Below are 17,471 nucleotides of genomic sequence, written 5' to 3'. Positions count from 1 at the left end.
TTGGTGGTTAGCAGGGGATGAGCATTGTCCTTCATCATTACCCTAATCACTGTGAAATGACTCCAACGGACATTATCCAGGCCTGAATATAAGGAGGAGTGCATATCACACATTAGGAACTGCTGTTGAGAAAGAAAGAGAGGTCTACCTAAATAATAATTTTTTGCTTGCATTGTAGAACATTTATTATAAGCTTAAATAAGATAATATCTAGCCTTTTATATTTACTCAATTTAACACTAATGTTTACTAAGCTAAAAATGTATCCTCATGTAAACATTGTTAACCAACTGGCCTATTCATATTTTTTCTCATTAGCATTGTAAACACTTTTTACTGTCATTCACACTTCACTGGCAGCATATTCAGTGTGGTGCTAAATTCATGTTGGTTTATGTTTCAATGTCAAAACTGAGAAAAATCTAATGATTTCAAAATGTCATGTGTGCCAACACAATTTTGTTGTATTTTGTTTCTCATGTATGATGTGTAAGTGCACATTTGTGTGGGATAATTACACAGTTATGGAAAGCTTACCATTGTATTTCACGCCTATCATTTCATTGTTACTGTGTGTTAATAATAAAGTAGGCATATTCAGATGCAGGGTTCAGATGCTTTTTAAATCTCTCTATAATACTGTTTAACAGTTCCCTAAATTTGGTCATCGTAGATTGACGACCTAGACTCCTAACATTTATGGAAAGGTGTGATTCCCTAGTCTGTTTTTGTAATGACTGTGGAGACAGTATCTCATAACACTCATAACACAGCACCCCTTCTGTTTGAATATCATCAAGGTCAGAGTGAGCTCATATTAATTATTCATGAGGGGTTTTAATACACTCATTCGGTTGTTTTTTTGCTATCCTCTCTCTTTCTCTCTCACTCTCACTATCCCTCCCATCAGATTCAGACCCCCTCCCTTCACCTTTTCCCTTTTTCTCACTTCACTTTCACACTCACAGTGATATCTTTGCTTTGCATCTCTTTATAGCTTTTGGTCCCAGCTGGTGCAAGTGACTGGTGTATCTGCTTCTAGCAACCAATCCTAAATCAACACACACCACAATAATGCATGTGCTTCTTACCTCAAACCCCTGCACCTACCCCAGTTCTCTTTTGTGTGAAGAATAGTGCAACCCTTGATAGTGGGGCAATGTGATAAGAGAGAGTGATTGCAGGTGGATTCTGGATTAGTAAAGGAGAGCGAGACTGTATGAGTGAGTGCAAGCAAGGGAGAAAAAGAGAGAGGAGGGGGGAATGGGAGGTGCTGTATCAGCCAGGCTGAGCCAGGACGCAGTTGCCGCACAAGCAGCGCGCTGAGCTGAGGGGTCTATTGTTCCTCTGGCTTTTTTATTTTTTCTCCTTCACTCAGACCTCATTCTTCTCCACTGACCCAGAGAACACAGTGAAGAAGAAAGCAAAGGAGGGGAAATAGAGGAGTTAGAAGAGAAAGATAGAGACAAGTGGATTACCCTTTCCTGGAGGGACCGCGTGCAGAAGAGTGAGAGGGACAATAGCAGGCACACTTTCCCCTGTGCCGCATCTTCTTGTGCATACATCTCCTGCTGAGTGTGTGTGTGTGTATCGTGCAGGTCTGTTTGGCCAGACTTGAGCCGTGTGGATCTATCTGGCCGGGCTGAAGCCATGGGGCTGGCCAGCAGGGCGACAGGGAGAGGGGTCACTTCAGCAGGGGCTCTTGCTTCCCTCTTCAGAGTAGCTCTGCTCTTTTTGGGAATTTGGGATGTCCAGACGCAAACAGTCACCAACACAAAACCCACTTACATCTGGCAAACAGGTATGGCTTTTTTATCTAAGCACAAGTCTATGCCTACATTTTTTAACATTGGTTAGTTTGTTTAGTTTTGTTCAGAGACAGGTTTGTGAGGATACATAGATGCTGACTTCATGCCAGAGTCGAAATTAGATGTCCCAGTGAACATACATTAATTGGAGGTTACTTGTATTAGGCGACAGTATATTTCAGTGTGCATTTAGTTTAAAGACATTGTATCTGTATGTTCTGGCACTTGGTTCTTGTAAGAGTTGTGAGAATATTTAAGTCTGTACTGTTGCTGAAGAGTGCTTGATATTTTCAGAATGAGTGGGATGGTCTTCGATTCACTAGTAACCCTCCAACACACTTTTACGAGATGTGTAGCCCCCATAGTGCACCCTGAAAGATAAGAGGCATGGTTGATTCTTTAAAGAAAACTTGGACTTGATTAGTATGATTGTACAATAATTAAGCACGTGCTTTCCAAAAGCAGCATGGTCAAAAATGTGTGAAATGACTGTGATGCCCCAAGAACAGTCCTTAGTAGGTGAATATTGGAGATATTATAAGTACCTGTATAAGTACCTGTAGAGTCATGCTCTGGTTTAGATATGTGTTTGGTGGAATTTAAAGCAGTTGTCTAGTAAATAATGTGAGTGTTGTCTGGTTTTAGGGTGGTGTCTCTACACCTATCAGGGGTGCTAATTTGCCATGTATGGGACATCACCGGCAGTGGAAGTGGGGGGATGGAATAAGCTGAAGGGGGTGAGTCTGTTTCGGGTGCATGTTTGGATGGGGAGGGGTAGGGCTTACTGGGATGCTGAAATGGTTCCTCTGGACTGGCCACAGATCAATGGGTCATTTGGCCAGGGTCTCAGGCAAGAATGGATGCTCTGAATCAATGAAGAGGGTGCAATGGGGCCACTGGTGTCCTGCTGGAGTTGATCAATGCACAGCTTCATGGCTGGACAGGTTTTGAATCCTGCAGGATCAATGGTGAATTCTGAACTCTCTGGTCTAACTCAGAAGGAGCCTGCTTAATGTGTGTGGTGCAAATCTGGAGAACTAGGTGGTCAATGGATCAGTGATCAGTGGTTCCAAGAAATGGGTGCAAGTTATTTTATGAGCAGACTATAAAACATCTACTGTTTATTTGACAAGTCAAATGATGTGAGGGTTCAAGGAGAGTTGGTACATTTAATGTTGTTCTGTCTGGCATAGTGACTGTTTCTTTTCTTATACTGCATCTTTACATTGCTTGACTTTTGTTAGTGTATAATGGCTGTAGAGGTGCCGGGAATATTGTGGTAGTGTGGTACAATATCCTGCCCCCACTACTGTCACTGAGTGCAGGAGATTAAACATGGGGTGAGGGAGGACAAGCAGATTGGCTGAAGCAAGTTAACCTACATACAGCAGAGCCTCGCTTTTGGATTTCCCATAAATACACACATAGTAAGTCCTAGAAGTAAACCCAAGTGTTTGGTAAGCACTTAACCTCAGAACCTCAAGCAAGGCCAGTTAAGCAAACCTCAAGCTTTCGTGGAAACAGGCAAATCCATCTCTTCCAGGTGTGGTTGTTTTCCTGTGATTCATTCAGTATTTTAGTGTTTTTATCTGTGGGAACATGAGGCCAAAGCAAGAGACTAGTACAACAGTGTAAGCCAATCTGCAGGGCTCATATGGGAACAAATCATTTTTTTGATAGAGCCCTGGCAGTACGCATCAGTACAGAGGCTGATGCTCACCAGTCAGCAGATAGTTTATTGTAGAACATTTCCCATAGTTCCCCTTGGATGAATCTGGATGGAGAAAGGTAGGAGAAGACTGAATTTGTTCGCTGACAGTACTTTTGACACCTTTATCATTATGCAGAACAACATTTCTTATTTAATTAGATTAAATAATGTTTTCCTAATTTGAGATAAACACCTTGATACATACAGTGTTATGACAACTCAAAGTAACTTTCAGTTCTCAAAACGTCCTCTCGACAAAAGTGACTTGTTCTGAAGTTTCCCAAGTTTTTTTTTTCCATGTAAATTAATACACAAACACTAATCATGGCCATCTATGTTTCAACATCAATAACCTATTGGTTGGCCAGCAGGGCTGCTCATTTCACATGCAATGAAGCATTTCTAAAAGGCACAACATCAAGATACTCTCATTTTAGACTATTAGAGTTGAATAAAACCTGCAGGCTGTCAATAAGCTATAATTTATTTCAGTCCTGAAAGATTTGACAGTCAGTTTGTTTTTACATGTCCCTGTTTTCAGGGCTGTGAGGCTGTATTTGAAGGCTCTAGGGAAGCGTCTGGCCCAGTTTATTGCCGTGTATCTTCCAATTTTACACTGTAAACAGTACCCTTTTTTAACACCATTGCATTTGTGAGGGGCATTTTGGGATCTTGACATTTTGTAGAGTTTATTGCAAACAGTCTCGAGTTTCTGTGCTGTTCTGTATAGTGTTTCATTTAACTATGTTGCTTTCACTTCCAGGGGTTTACCTCTGTATGACCGTCACTCTCCAGGGCCTCTATGTGGGCCATTCCCTGCCCTACAGCTGCCTGATATAACACATACACACTGATCTTAATCGACAGGGCTGAACTCTCTCCCTGGTCAGCATTGTGCTTGGTGGTGGTGTACATGTGGGAGGAAGCTATTGAGTCTGGCAGGACCCTTCCCCCTTTTACCCCGCCCACCCAGTCCAGCAGATGAGATGCCTTTTATTCCCTCTAAAAGTGTGAATATGCCTTTACGGACCCATTCACTAATGTCCACCCTTCTGTTTCCATCTTTTAGCACCTTTCACCTTTCCCTTCAGCATCCTTTTCTTTAGGTCGGCCTTTGACCCTGTGGTTAAAAGGGTCTTACGGGGGCATGTCAGTGTGGGAGAACATAGGGGATCTATTGGTGGCAAGAGGCCAAGTGTCAAGCGGTTAATTCAAACATTTTCGCTCAGCCAGACTTCAATTCCAAAGATACCACCTGAGGACTGCACAACAAGACTCTCTTTAGATTCTGGATCCCAGGGAAAACGCATCCATGTGCTTCCTCAGTGTGCTCCAAAATGGCTAATCATGGAGAAAATAGAGGAGGAAAAACATATGGAAGTGTGCAAACATTCCCTAGGTGATCAAGCTGTAATTATGCCCATCCATCAGCCTGAATTTTGCCGTGAAGCCAGAGTTAGACGCAACCATTATGAGAAGGGATGAATTGGATTTTTCTTTCGGATTCATCAAGTGCCAAATTGCTGCTGCTTGTCTGGGTACTTTACTTGAGTATGGTCCAGCTGCTCACAACAACCTGCCTGTTGGCAAAGTGCCGCCCACACGGAATAGTCTCACACAAGAGCCTCGTCACAGCCGTTTTAGCTGTCTCTTAGTTTTTTGTGTCATCATTTTCAACGCTTCCCTTCTTTAATTGTTTGTCAAAGTTCTCAGCCTTACTGGTTTGCGCTAGGTCACCTCCTCCCTCTGCCGTTTGTTGCTCTTAGGTTAGCATCTGTGTGCTCCCTCGCTCCTTTCTTTTTCTTTCGTCCTGAAAACCAAGGGGAGATTCTTGATGAATGCTCGCCAAAAGATGACAAAAGACAGACTGACAGCATGATTTGTTCCACTTGCCCCCTTCTCTCTTTTCCTTTTCTTTTGCTCACACATGCACGCATGCACTTGCGCACCTCATTAGTTTGCTAAGAATGGATTGCCGCCTGCCTGTGCGTGGGGGAACGGTTGTAATTACCTGGGTGTGTGGCCCAAACCCTTTTTTTTCACATCTAAAGGCAGCTTTCTGACAGAAGATGCTGAGAAGGCAGCTTCTGCTTTTTTTTTCACAGACAAATTTGTATTCCTCAGACATTGCATTTATTTAGATAGTCTGTAACACCAAAGAAATTGATGATTTCAAAAATTAGCTTAAGAACTTTGATTTCAGAGTACAGTCAGATAAGCTTGTAACTGATGACAGTACTAAATGCATCACAATGTGTTTCTGATGCTTTCCCCCTCTCTCAATCACTACAGCTCACGTTCCTGCAAGAAGGCTGCTTAGCTTTCCTGAAACGTGCAAACGTGTAAAGGGATTGCGCTCATTATGCTAAACCGCTTTATATCAACACCTGAGTCATACACTGCCACCTAGAAGGCCTTTCTACGAATAATTTTACAAAAAGAGCCGATTTGTGTCTTTATTCTCCCACCCATGATGTCAAATACACATTTGCACTATGAAAATATTTCCTATTGAGAAAAGTTTGAGATTGTGAGGTTGTGGTTACAGTGTGAATGCCACTTCCATCCCTTACTTTTTTCTCTTTGTCTTTTCTGTTATGTCGTAGACACACACTTGAGTGCCAAGCTTGTCTGTGAGGAGCTGAGCCGAGCAGTGCCATACTTTATTGCGTAGCGACTATTGTGATGGAGATATAAATAGCAGACAGGTTGAGCCAGGCAGCAGCTGAGCTCCAGCTCTAGATACATGCTACAGACACTAATGGGAGAGAACCTGGAGGAGGTGGGAGTGAAAGATGGAGAATAAACAAGAACAAATAGACTGTTTGTCATCTTAGTTGATTCTTCAGTGGTTCTCTAAATTTTCACTGCGCTTGGGTAAATGCATTTGCGCAGAGGATTGCTGTCTCGCACACAATGAAACACCTGCGTATTTTGGCATGGCTGGCACAATTTGGCACTGTAGCATAAGCTAAATAATGCCTCTCTGATAGGTTTAGTCTGATTATAGCAGCAAAAAAAAAATCATATGGATGAATGATAATTTCTTCATTAACAATACTTACACACCCATTTACGATGAATCAACACATCCACAATATAATCCATAATCATGTTCTCAACTGCATTATATACATTTTGATCCTGTGGTCTTGCATCCATATTTGTAATTAGCAGAAGTATGTTTCTGCCTGGTTCGACATTGGGAGTCTGATCTGAAAGCTGAATGTAATAAGTTAGTTTGGGCATAAGTGTGGGGATTTCCTCTGTCTAATCAGCTAGCCGTAATCTGACTTGACCTTTTTGAACCCAAGAAGCATTGAGATCAAATGCCAAGTTGAAGGATGTTCAGGATAAGTATATAGCTAGCTACAGTATCTATATGGAAATTGTGAGTGTTGAAGAGCCATATCTATCTCAAAAGCCTCAGCATCCCTTGAATGTGAAGTGAACCAAATTCTACCTAAACTGACTGATCATTCTAGAATTGTGGGACATTTGTGAAGGCTTGCATTATTACAACTTTTTTTTTCCAACTGCAATCAAGTCTTCAGAATTTATAAAAGAAGAATAAAAAAAATCAAATGCAAGACACATTGGCAGAAGTAGCAGTATGTTGATGTGGAAAGGTTAGCATCTCTCAAATGGCAACTTGTCAAATATCCATTTATTCTGCCGCCCACTCAACACTTATTTTCACATCCACACACTTCCATTCTTATTTTCACCTCCTTTGCTTAACATGCACAGCTGTCATTTATAGTGGTGGTAGGTGGGACATGTCCCAATGCCTTCACTTTTTATCAAGGCCAATTTTGTCCCCACTACTTTATGAAATTGCTTGCAACAGTGACACAAAAGAAGCATTTTCATTTGTTGGGTTTCTCAGTAATGTGTGCAGTTTTTTTTATCAGTGGTAGAAAGTTGCAGTGTTTTCACGTACAAACAAACACATACCCAGTTCACTCTATTTTTTCTTCCACAGCCATCACAAAACAAAATGTAAACAAAGGTATCCTTATTCATAATATACATCCATTGGCATTCAGCTGTAATTTGGGTTAAAAAAAGTAAGTTATATTATATTATATTAGAGTGAATTACATTCTGGAACCCCATATACTCACATTTGGTAGTTAAGAGCTGGTCAATGAATGTCTCCTAATACAATTCTGCGGTTGAAATTTAAGAAATGCTTACAGGTGGATCTCCGTCTGAATATTGTGGAATCTACTTTTTTTTTTCTTTTTAGTTGTGATGTTTTAATAATCCAGTGGAGATTCGTCTGTTTGCTCTTCTGTTGGGAGCTTAAAATAGATCATTTCTGGGAAATGAAAGAGAGAAGACAAACATTGGCGAAAAGGGAGAGAACATTTTATCCATGTCATTTTTCATGGCCAGGTCTGCAGGGCTTACTGTAAGTGAGTTACCAGGGACCCTCAATTCATCATAGTTACGCCGAGCACTCAGCCATACTCCCTGATGGAACTGCCCCCCGACTTCCGTTTTCCCACAATGCACCATTACACAGTGTCTGTACCTCGTTTGCTTCATTGCTTGTTTTGTATTCAGTGGTGGAAAGTGAATCTCTCTAATGTGAAATTATGTAAAATGATTCATGAGACCAGTGTTATGATTGTGTGAGGCTGTCAGCTTCAAACAAGATACTTGAGTACAACTTGAGGATCTTGAGACTGCAATTGTGTTCAGAATACTTCACTGAGAATGATATTGCTTCAGTCAGATTGACTATGCAAGATTCTCCATGTAATGCAGTCAGTGTATGTGTATGTGTATGAGTCTTGACAAGTAAATTTGCTGGAAAATTGGCTGAAAATGTCTGTTATTGTTTCGAAATGATTAATTTATTGAGATTTCACAGTAATCCAACCAAGTCCTGTTCTTTATGTATGTCGTGCCAATGCTTTCATACACACACACACTGCTCTTGTGTGGATAAAATGTTTAAATTGGATATTAAATATAATATTAAATCTCTAAAGAATTTAAAATATTTCATATTTAAAGTGCAGGAGATGAAGGAAATGTGACAGAGAAAAAGAGACTGTTTACAGTAATCTAAATGGCAAGGCTTAGATTTACCCATACTGTATGTGGATGCTTGATGGATTATAGATTAGACTTTATATAAAAATAAATAAAATAAAAAACATTATTTAGTGCATCCTAAGAAGATTTGTAAATTATAGCCTATTGAACCATGCCCTTAATGAATACTCCGTTTGCAGTGCATATCACTATGCATTTAATATTACTGAAAACGGTCATGTCTATAAGAGGAGTCAGTGTGTAATTTAGCATTTTCCCATAAGGCATGCATGGATATTTCCATAATATTCTCATAATCTAGTTATAGAGCATTGTGTATGATGCTATTTGGGATTGTTTACAATGTCCAATGCCTCATCCACAGCTGTGGCAGCACACAGACCCGCCCATTGATGATTCATGATCATCATTTTTCTGTTAAATATGCTTTACTGGAGTGTTTACATACCATTTTATAGTGCCTCTAAAAATCTACCAGCAAAAAAAAAAATGTTGTTGTTGTTTTTGTTTCTACTGTTAACTAATCACACAATCCACTATGTCCCGTCAAGCACATAGCAGGGCACATTTCTCTAGTCTGCCAGTTCTTAAATTGCATTTGTGGCATTGCCATCAAACACAAGCTTGAATGAGATTTGAAAGCTAGCCTGGAGAAAGGTTCCCTGCTACATTGCTAACAGGCTAGCCAGCATCTTTCTCCAATGAACAACATATCTCTGCATATTGTGGTTTTATATCATTCAAATTAAATTATATTCACTGTATTTCTCCAAATGTGATATCTAAAGATTTCAGAGGGTTGATGAAATTACTACACAACAGCAATGTTTTGATGGTGAAATTTTCCTTTTAAAACTGCACTGCCAATGACCAAACACATGTGCGTACATATGATGGTATTTTTACTAGCTGATGATTCCAGCTTATGAAGAGTTTATAAAATGTGTAAAGGAGTCATTTCCGACACCTGTACCAAACTGTAAGGCGCAACGTAACTCCTAACTAAAAATAAAAAAAAATATTGATTTTATATACTTATTGAATTTCAATTTATTTTGTATACATTTTAACACATTTTCTTTTAATCTGACAGGACTGTATTATTAGTCTAAGAGACACGATTTTGCTAATAACTCATTCAAAAGTGTAGCTACTGCCGTCGTAGGGCAGCGCCATACACCTTCTCCATCTGTTTCATTCATCCCCTTCTTTTTTGCTGTCCTCTGCAGACATCTGCCTTTCCACTCCATTTCCCCACCCGTCCTTCTGCAATCACCCCCTATTCCATATTGGATGTTGTTTTCCTGCAGATGTTGTCTGGCGAAGTTTCCAAGAAACTACTGATCTGAGACATGTTTCTGTGTCAGTTGTCAACGAGTTGATGGAACGGGTTTAATGAAAGCTGATGTTCTTCTGACACCACCGGTCTTAATATAGAAATGCAGGGTATACGTGTGGTGTACGAATGGAGGTTGACGCCCCTCTGCCAAGGTGATTCATTCTAGTTGTACAGTTTTACTGCCCAGTTGATTGTTTTACGGTCAGGACTGGGAAATGGAAAGTCACCATGGGCTATACAGTGCCTCTGTCTTCAAAGTGCTGTGGTTTGTTACTGAATGTCCTATAGTAGGCAAACATGACAAAGGTAATCGTTTTGCATTATTTTCTCTTATGCTCTTTGAACAAAAGAGCAATCAGATGTCATTTGGGGTTTGTGTTCTTTAGCAGATCAGTCAGTGAGATTTATCACTGTACACACTGAAATGTCAGGCATTTTTATAACTGAATTACATTTGTTGAATGAAATTTGTTATCAAGCTCTTTTTCCCGAGAGTAAAATCAGTCATGCATGCAGCGAGTTGTCTTCACTCCATTCAAGAGCTTGATTGCTCAACTGTGTGTTCTACTCCCTCCACACTTCCACCGGATGAGCCTCTCCAGATCTGATCATCAGCATTCAAGAAGTGTTTCTGTGATTACCGGTAGATTTAAGCCACATTACACAGTAACAGTTTTGAAGAGTCACACAATCTCTCAAAAAGAGAAGTGTGAATGTATTAATGCTGTGCTAGTCGACATGACAGTCCTCTTGGCTTTGGTTATTATTTGGTTTTTGGTTTTTGGTTGGCTAATATTTTTTGGATACCTATGCCAAGTGCCATTTTTTTGTGAGCTATGATTGATTTATTCTGTGAGTTAAAGGGTCTAATAGTAAAAGGGGGTACGAGTTTGTGAGTTGGGATTTTCAGCCCCAAATGTGGCAACCTTATGATAAAGAAAGCAGGACTGATATGAGTTTAAAGCTGCAGTCCGTAGCTTTTGTGGGGTTAAAAATGATCCAAAATACATATTTGAGAAAATACATAACCAGCCAGTGTTCAACACTATCTGCTTGCCGTAGCTCAATTCAAAGCGGTAAGCTTGTAATAATGTTTTTAATTCCAGTGGTACTCGTGGATTTCCGCGGGAGATTCGAGTATGTCTTTGCGTCATTACGTCACATCTGTACACACAAAGAAGGAGTCTCGGCTAGTAGGCTATATTGCGTGTGAGGATGTTGGAGGTGGAGATTTATCCTTTTCTCACTGCACTTGATATAATTAAACTTATCAATTTGATGGCGGATCCAGAAAGGGTTAAAACGACGATCACCAGTGACAACAGATTCACCCGCTGTAAAATGCAAAAGACTTCGTTCGGACTTCGGAGTGGCTAACTTTCAAAAAAAAAGAGACTGCAACCGGACCCATGCGAAAACAAGGATACATATCGGAAAGACATTACATGTAGTCACGCAATGCTTGCTGACGTTGTTAACATTAACAATTTGAGAACAAAGTATCATTTGCACGGTTTTGCGTGATATGATAACTTATAAGCGATTGTTAGATTTAATCAGCGCGATTGACTGCAATGTCAGAACCAGAACAAAAGTGGATGTTTCTTATTAGTTCAGATGACATTTTCCGGTGAAAATTATTATGTTGGTCATACTTCCAAAAAGAATAATCTGTGATTCTGAATGACAGTATCCACATCGGCGCGGTGACTGACTGCCTCACAGTCTCCTCAAACATTGTGTTCCTCCGCTGTGCCGTGTCGAGGGTGTTGAACTACAACTCGCGTTAAGTTGATAATTCCGCGAATGACTGCAATTGCAGATTTCGAACAGAGATGGCGACAAAGAGGAAAAACGCCAGACTGCAGCTTTAACATATCAATGTAACATGATATATTATTACACAATAACACATTTTAAATAAAACAGTGCTATTCAATACAATTAATTGTGTTAGAGGGCAAACTTTTTAATGAGGAGACCTTCTATTCTATCTGGAAAAGACACCAGTTATTTGTCTGACAGCATTTGTTGTTGTTGTTGTTTTTATTATTATTATTTTTTTGTCTGTAGGTTCTTGTCCCAGATTTGCACACTTGAGGTGGAGTTGCTGTTTTGTGGATTTGTAGATTTGTGATGGTGGTACTGTGAGTTCAAAAGACTGAGACACTCACAACCCCCCTTTGTCATTCTGTACAGCATTACTTTGACAAAGCCATCATCTTGTTTTTGACAAATGGTAGACCAGCAGACAGGTGCCATAGAGAGTAAACTACTATTAGGAGTTATGGTTATTGTTTTTTACTCTGTTTGTTTTGCATTTTGTGATTTACTTTAATTTAATTTACGCATATTTGCGTTTTGCTTTTGGCCTAATTATGATGAGATACTTTGCTTGTTTCTAATTGCTCTTTGTAGTGTTGTAGTACTTGAGACCGGTCTTTTTTTGAAGGCCTTGGTCTTGTCTCGTTCTCTTGTCTCGGTCTCAGACTAAGAGGACTCGGAATTTTATCTCAAAACCGGTCAAGACCACAACTACGAGGATCTCTATATACCTGGTGCATTGTCTGATTTATTTGTTAACATCATTAATGTGATTTGATGTCAAACTTACTGCTTAAAATGCAATCAGTAACGTATTTCTAATGCGATTTCCTTTGTTACTGTGGTGCCGGGTTCAAAATCAATGCAGGATTGTCTCAAAAAAGTAAAATGAACAAAAAACATACAAATGCCAACAAATTCAAGATATGATTGCTAAAAAGTACTTGTATGAGATCTTGTTTTTTACAGGATAGCATAGGATATAATTAAGCAATATCACAAGAGCAAGAGAGCTGTTTTCACGAATATGAGTATGATTGCAAACGTGATATTGATTTTATATAAATGTTCAATAAACAAGAAGTTAATATTAAGTGACTTACATTTTAGACATATTTTTAGACAAGTTTTTGCAACACAAAGATGAATTTTATTGTTAATGATTTGATTGGTAACCGCTCTATATAGTGTCTTATATTTAATCAATAAATACAATTTGAATAATAAGACATTTCTCAGACAGTAGATAAGGATATTTTAGATGATTTTGAGGAGTCTTGGTCTTGACTTGGTCTTGCCGTGACTTGGTCTTGTCTTGGTCCCAACCCCACAAAGTCTTACTCTTGTCTTGGTCTCAACCCCACAAACTCTTGGTCTTGTCTTGGTCTCAACACACTTGTCTTTGTCTCGACTTGGTCTCGGCTTAGGTGGTCTTGACTACAACGCTCTTTGTGGTGTTGTTTTTTTGTTTGCTCATGATTTTGCAAAACAAATTATTGAAAAAACAGAAGCACTTCGAAACAAGTCATAGACACACTTGTTGGAAAAGAACATCGCAGTGTAATACAGATGGTTGAATTAGCAGTTATGTGGATTGTAACGCTATTTTAGTCAGACCACTTCACGACAGAACATGGACAAAATAATAAAAATGCTTGTTATAAATGTTTTGTACATAGAGCGAGCAATCAGTAGAGAGAAGTGGAGCGTGCTCACTAAACACCCATCATCCAGTGTGGCGGGAGAGTTTGAGCGTGAATGATAAAGTGTTTGCCACTCTCACACTCTCATTACAGTGGGACACAATAACACAGTCTTTCTTTTTGCCTTCGGTTCTCTCCATGCCACCGACTGCAATTTCAGCTGTCCTTCATTTTAATGGAATGGCACGGAGAGCCCAATAAAAATGAAGTCTACATACTTCATCAGATTTCTCATTGTGAAAGCAGCCCATGCAGAATCTAAAGAAAAAATCAAACAAGCTTGAAACAAACAAGTAGACAACCTTAGCTCAATCAGCCATCCCTTTCTTTCCTTTGAAGTTCAGCCTCATTAAAAAGGGAAATAAACTAAATGAGCCAGGGGAACAAACTGTGCAGCATCAGCAGAACTCGCAGGCAGAGAGAAGGTGAACCCTGTTTCTTCCCATTCACAATCCACCATCCCATAGTCTGACTGGACCAGATTCAGTTGGGAGTTTTCATTTAAATGTAGGGTAGGCAATTTGTTTTATAAACACTTTTTGTTATACTAGTTGAAACTCTCTTCACATCCAAGTCAATCAATAAAAGAGTGGTCTACATATCAACAAAATTACATGTATCTTCTGTGGAAGTCTCAGGACAAAAACAGGTTTGTCCAATCATTGCATTCGATTCAATTGCAATGATAGGATGTCCTACCTGCTGTGAACATATGGATTTGCATACCTCCGCGCACCCTGTTCGTGCAGACATCACACATCATCAGCACGTTTCATGAGGCTATGGAGAGTTGTAGACAGACAGTCACTGAGCGCCGCAAACAAACAGCAGCCACCATTTACAGTTCCTCCTGAACCAAAACAATGAGCTTATACTGCGTTCACGCCATGTCGTAACCATAATTATGAGATGGGAACCCGTGACATTCTACCTGGAGCTTTTTTTACTCCTCAGATTTATTCATTTCTATGTCAACACTTATCATTTCTATGTCAACAATATAGACGCCGAAATGAATCTGCAGCAGTCGGGTGGTACAAGTAAGAGCTCTGTAAGTTGTTTACGGTCATTATTATTGTAATGTTATGTGCTTTGAGACAGGAGGTAATTTAACGCCATCTCTCGTGATGCTTTGCAGACTCTGCTCTGGCCGTGTGCGTTCATGTGTTTTGGAGGAGGCGTGGCGTTGAAGACGCTCTGAAGGGAGGGTGCATGGGATCTAATGCTTTCAAAGCTAGCTTGCTATTGCTAGCCAGTCCGAAATTGCCTACCCTACCTTTAATGTGTGTGTAGGTGAAAGTCTGTGGTTGCTGTGTTGGAATGATCTGTGTAACAAGGATCACTGGCTCTTTAGATCTTTCTTTTGATGAATGGCACAGTCAATTCTGTGCAACTCTAACCAGATATAAATGTTATTCTCAGGGTTTCCTGTTAAAGCCAAGCCCTTTCCTTCCCCAGCAATGACTTTTTTTTCTTCTTTTTTCGTTTATTTGAGTGTTGAACCACATTTAATTTGTGTACCATTGATTGTCTTTTTATTCTAAGCAGCATTTATTGTCTTAGGTCTCTGGAATGCACTGATATACAGATGGATGAAAACAACTGAATTTCAGCATCACCATTTATAAATACACTCACCGGCCACTTTATTAGGTACACCTGTCCAACTGCTCGTTAACACTTAATTTCTAAGCAGCCAATCACATGGCGGCAACTCAGTGCATTTAGGCATGTAGACATGGTCAAGACAATCTCCTGCAGTTCAAACCGAGCATCAGTATGGGGAAGAAAGTTGATTTGAGTGACTTTGAACGTGGCATGATTGTTGGTGCCAGAAGGGCTGGTCTGAGTATTTCAGAAACTGCTAATCTACTGGGATTTTCACGCACAACCATCTCTAGGGTTTACAGAGAATGGTCCGAAAAAGAAAAAACATCCAGTGAGCGGCAGTTCTGTGGGCGGAAATGCCTTGTTGATGCTAGAGGTCAGAGGAGAATGGCCAGACTGGTTCGAGCTGATAGAAGGGCAACAGTGACTGAAATAACCACTCGTTACAACCGAGGTATGCAGCAAAGCATTTGTGAAGCCACAACACGCACAACCTTGAGGCGGATGGGCTACAACAGCAGAAGACTCCACCGGGTACCACTCATCTCCACTACAAATAGGAAAAAGAGGCTACAATTTGCAAGAGCTCACCAAAATTGAACAGTTGAAGACTGGAAAAATGTTGCCTGGTCTGATGAGTCTCGATTTCTGTTGAGACATTCAGATGTTAGAGTCAGAATTTGGCGTAAACAGAATGAGAACATGGAACCATCATGCCTTGTTACCACTGTGCAGGCTGGTGGTGGTGGTGTAATGGTGTGGGGGATGTTTTCCTGGCACACTTTAGGCCCCTTAGTGCCAATTGGGCATCGTTTAAATGCCACGGCCTACCTGAGCATTGTTTCTGACCATGTCCATCCCTTTATGGCCACCATGTACCCATCCTCTGATGGCTACTTCCACCATGTCACAAAGCTCTAATCATTTCAAATTGGTTTCTTGAACATGACAATGAGTTCACTGTACTAAAATGGCCTCCACAGTCACCAGATCTCAACCCAATAGAGCATCTTTGGGATGTGGTGGAACGGGAGATTCGCATCATGGATGTGCAGCCGACAAATCCGCGGCAACTGTGTGATGCCATCATGTCAATATGGACCAAACTCCCTGAGGAATGCTTCCAGCACCTTGTTGAATCTATGCCACGAAGAATTGAGGCAGTTCTGAAGGCAAAAGGGGGTCCAACCCGTTACTAGCATGGGGTACCTAATAAAGTGGCCGGTGAGTGTATATTCTATTTCTGCTCTAGACAAATACTTGTGAATTTAGAAAAAATAAGCCTTCGAGGTTGCATGTTTAATAGAGTCATAATAAATCCATAATAATGGATTTGAGTGATAACTATTTTACAAGATAGATGTTTGATCTTTACTGTGTTTTTCAAAGTGACATCAACAAAGCTTCTTGTAGCTACCTTTTTTTATTATAAGAAATTAAACCAAAATGGTGCTAATAAATAGTGCAACCAACCATACTCTTAGTCATAATGAAAACAAGACTTAGTGTATTATAATGTAGATTTAAAATCTGTTGACAAATAGCATTTTGTTGTTGTTGTTTCTTACCGTACCACTCTTTTCTTTCCTACTTCTTGTCTAATTTTAAATGATTGTGAATGGGGTATTTGTGTTTGTTATAGTTACACAGCTGGCTCTATAGTGCCTATTATTTCCTGTGTTTTTTTTATTGGATTTATACAAAGTACTTCACTTAAAATGCTGCCCTACTTGCTGCCCTCCTCTTATCTCCTTCAGATTTATAACTGAAGTGTCTGATTCATTAGTTGTTGATTGCATTTCTTTAAGCCTGAAAAATACATTTTACTCTTGTCCAGTTAAGCAGCTGCATGAATGGTAACAAAAGCTTTTCCGTTTGACTTATAATTTATATCCTTTTGCTGAGGTATTGTGCTGTTATTTAGTGTTTGGCTTCCCTTATTTGTCCCCCGTTCATCCGCTGTATACCCACGTGGCTTTGCTCTGAGAGGTCAAAGGAAATGTCAGCAGTGTGTGAGAAAGCTTCTACTATGTCCTAAAGGAAAGCGAATTTAAAATCGGTTAGCATACTGTTTTGATTGCAGAATATAGTAATATAAATGATTATCACATTAAGATTTTGAACTGAAATGTTGCATGGAGAGTTGGAAAGTGTGTGTTAAATTTAATATAACCATCTCACAGTCTCCACATGTGAATGGGCTATTGGGGGTGGGTGGGTGTGAACTTGCTGAGAATGGTTTTAGCCGTCATTCATCTCTGGCTGAAATTAAACCACCAGCTGTATCCAACCACATCTAACCATGACCATCATCTCTGACGAGCACTTAATGCATTGTGGGCAATTCTGGTTTGCCATGATAATTAGGTACTGACCTGGAAATAGCCAAACATAGTGTGGTTTGAGGT

The 17,471-nt window shown here is 40.0% G+C and overlaps 1 protein-coding gene across 1 annotated transcript in view; it reads left to right on the top strand.

Moving 5' to 3' along the window:
- The first annotated feature begins 1,273 nt into the window (after positions 1–1,273).
- thsd7aa (thrombospondin, type I, domain containing 7Aa) overlaps positions 1,274–17,471 on the top strand; it is a 124,188-nt gene continuing 107,990 nt past the window's right edge. The window contains exon 1 of the mRNA XM_056257589.1: positions 1,274–1,801. Within this exon, the coding sequence (XP_056113564.1) occupies positions 1,651–1,801 (151 nt within the window). The 5' untranslated portion in view covers positions 1,274–1,650. The remainder of the gene's footprint in view (positions 1,802–17,471) is intronic.

Source organism: Rhinichthys klamathensis, unplaced genomic scaffold, assembly GCF_029890125.1.
Source record: "Rhinichthys klamathensis goyatoka isolate OS25496 unplaced genomic scaffold, OSU_Roscu_1.1 h1tg000140l_1, whole genome shotgun sequence".
Taxonomy (NCBI): Eukaryota; Metazoa; Chordata; class Actinopteri; order Cypriniformes; family Leuciscidae; genus Rhinichthys; species Rhinichthys klamathensis.
The sequence above is the reverse complement of the archived record's forward strand: the minus strand, read 5'-3'. Positions and strand labels throughout refer to the sequence as shown.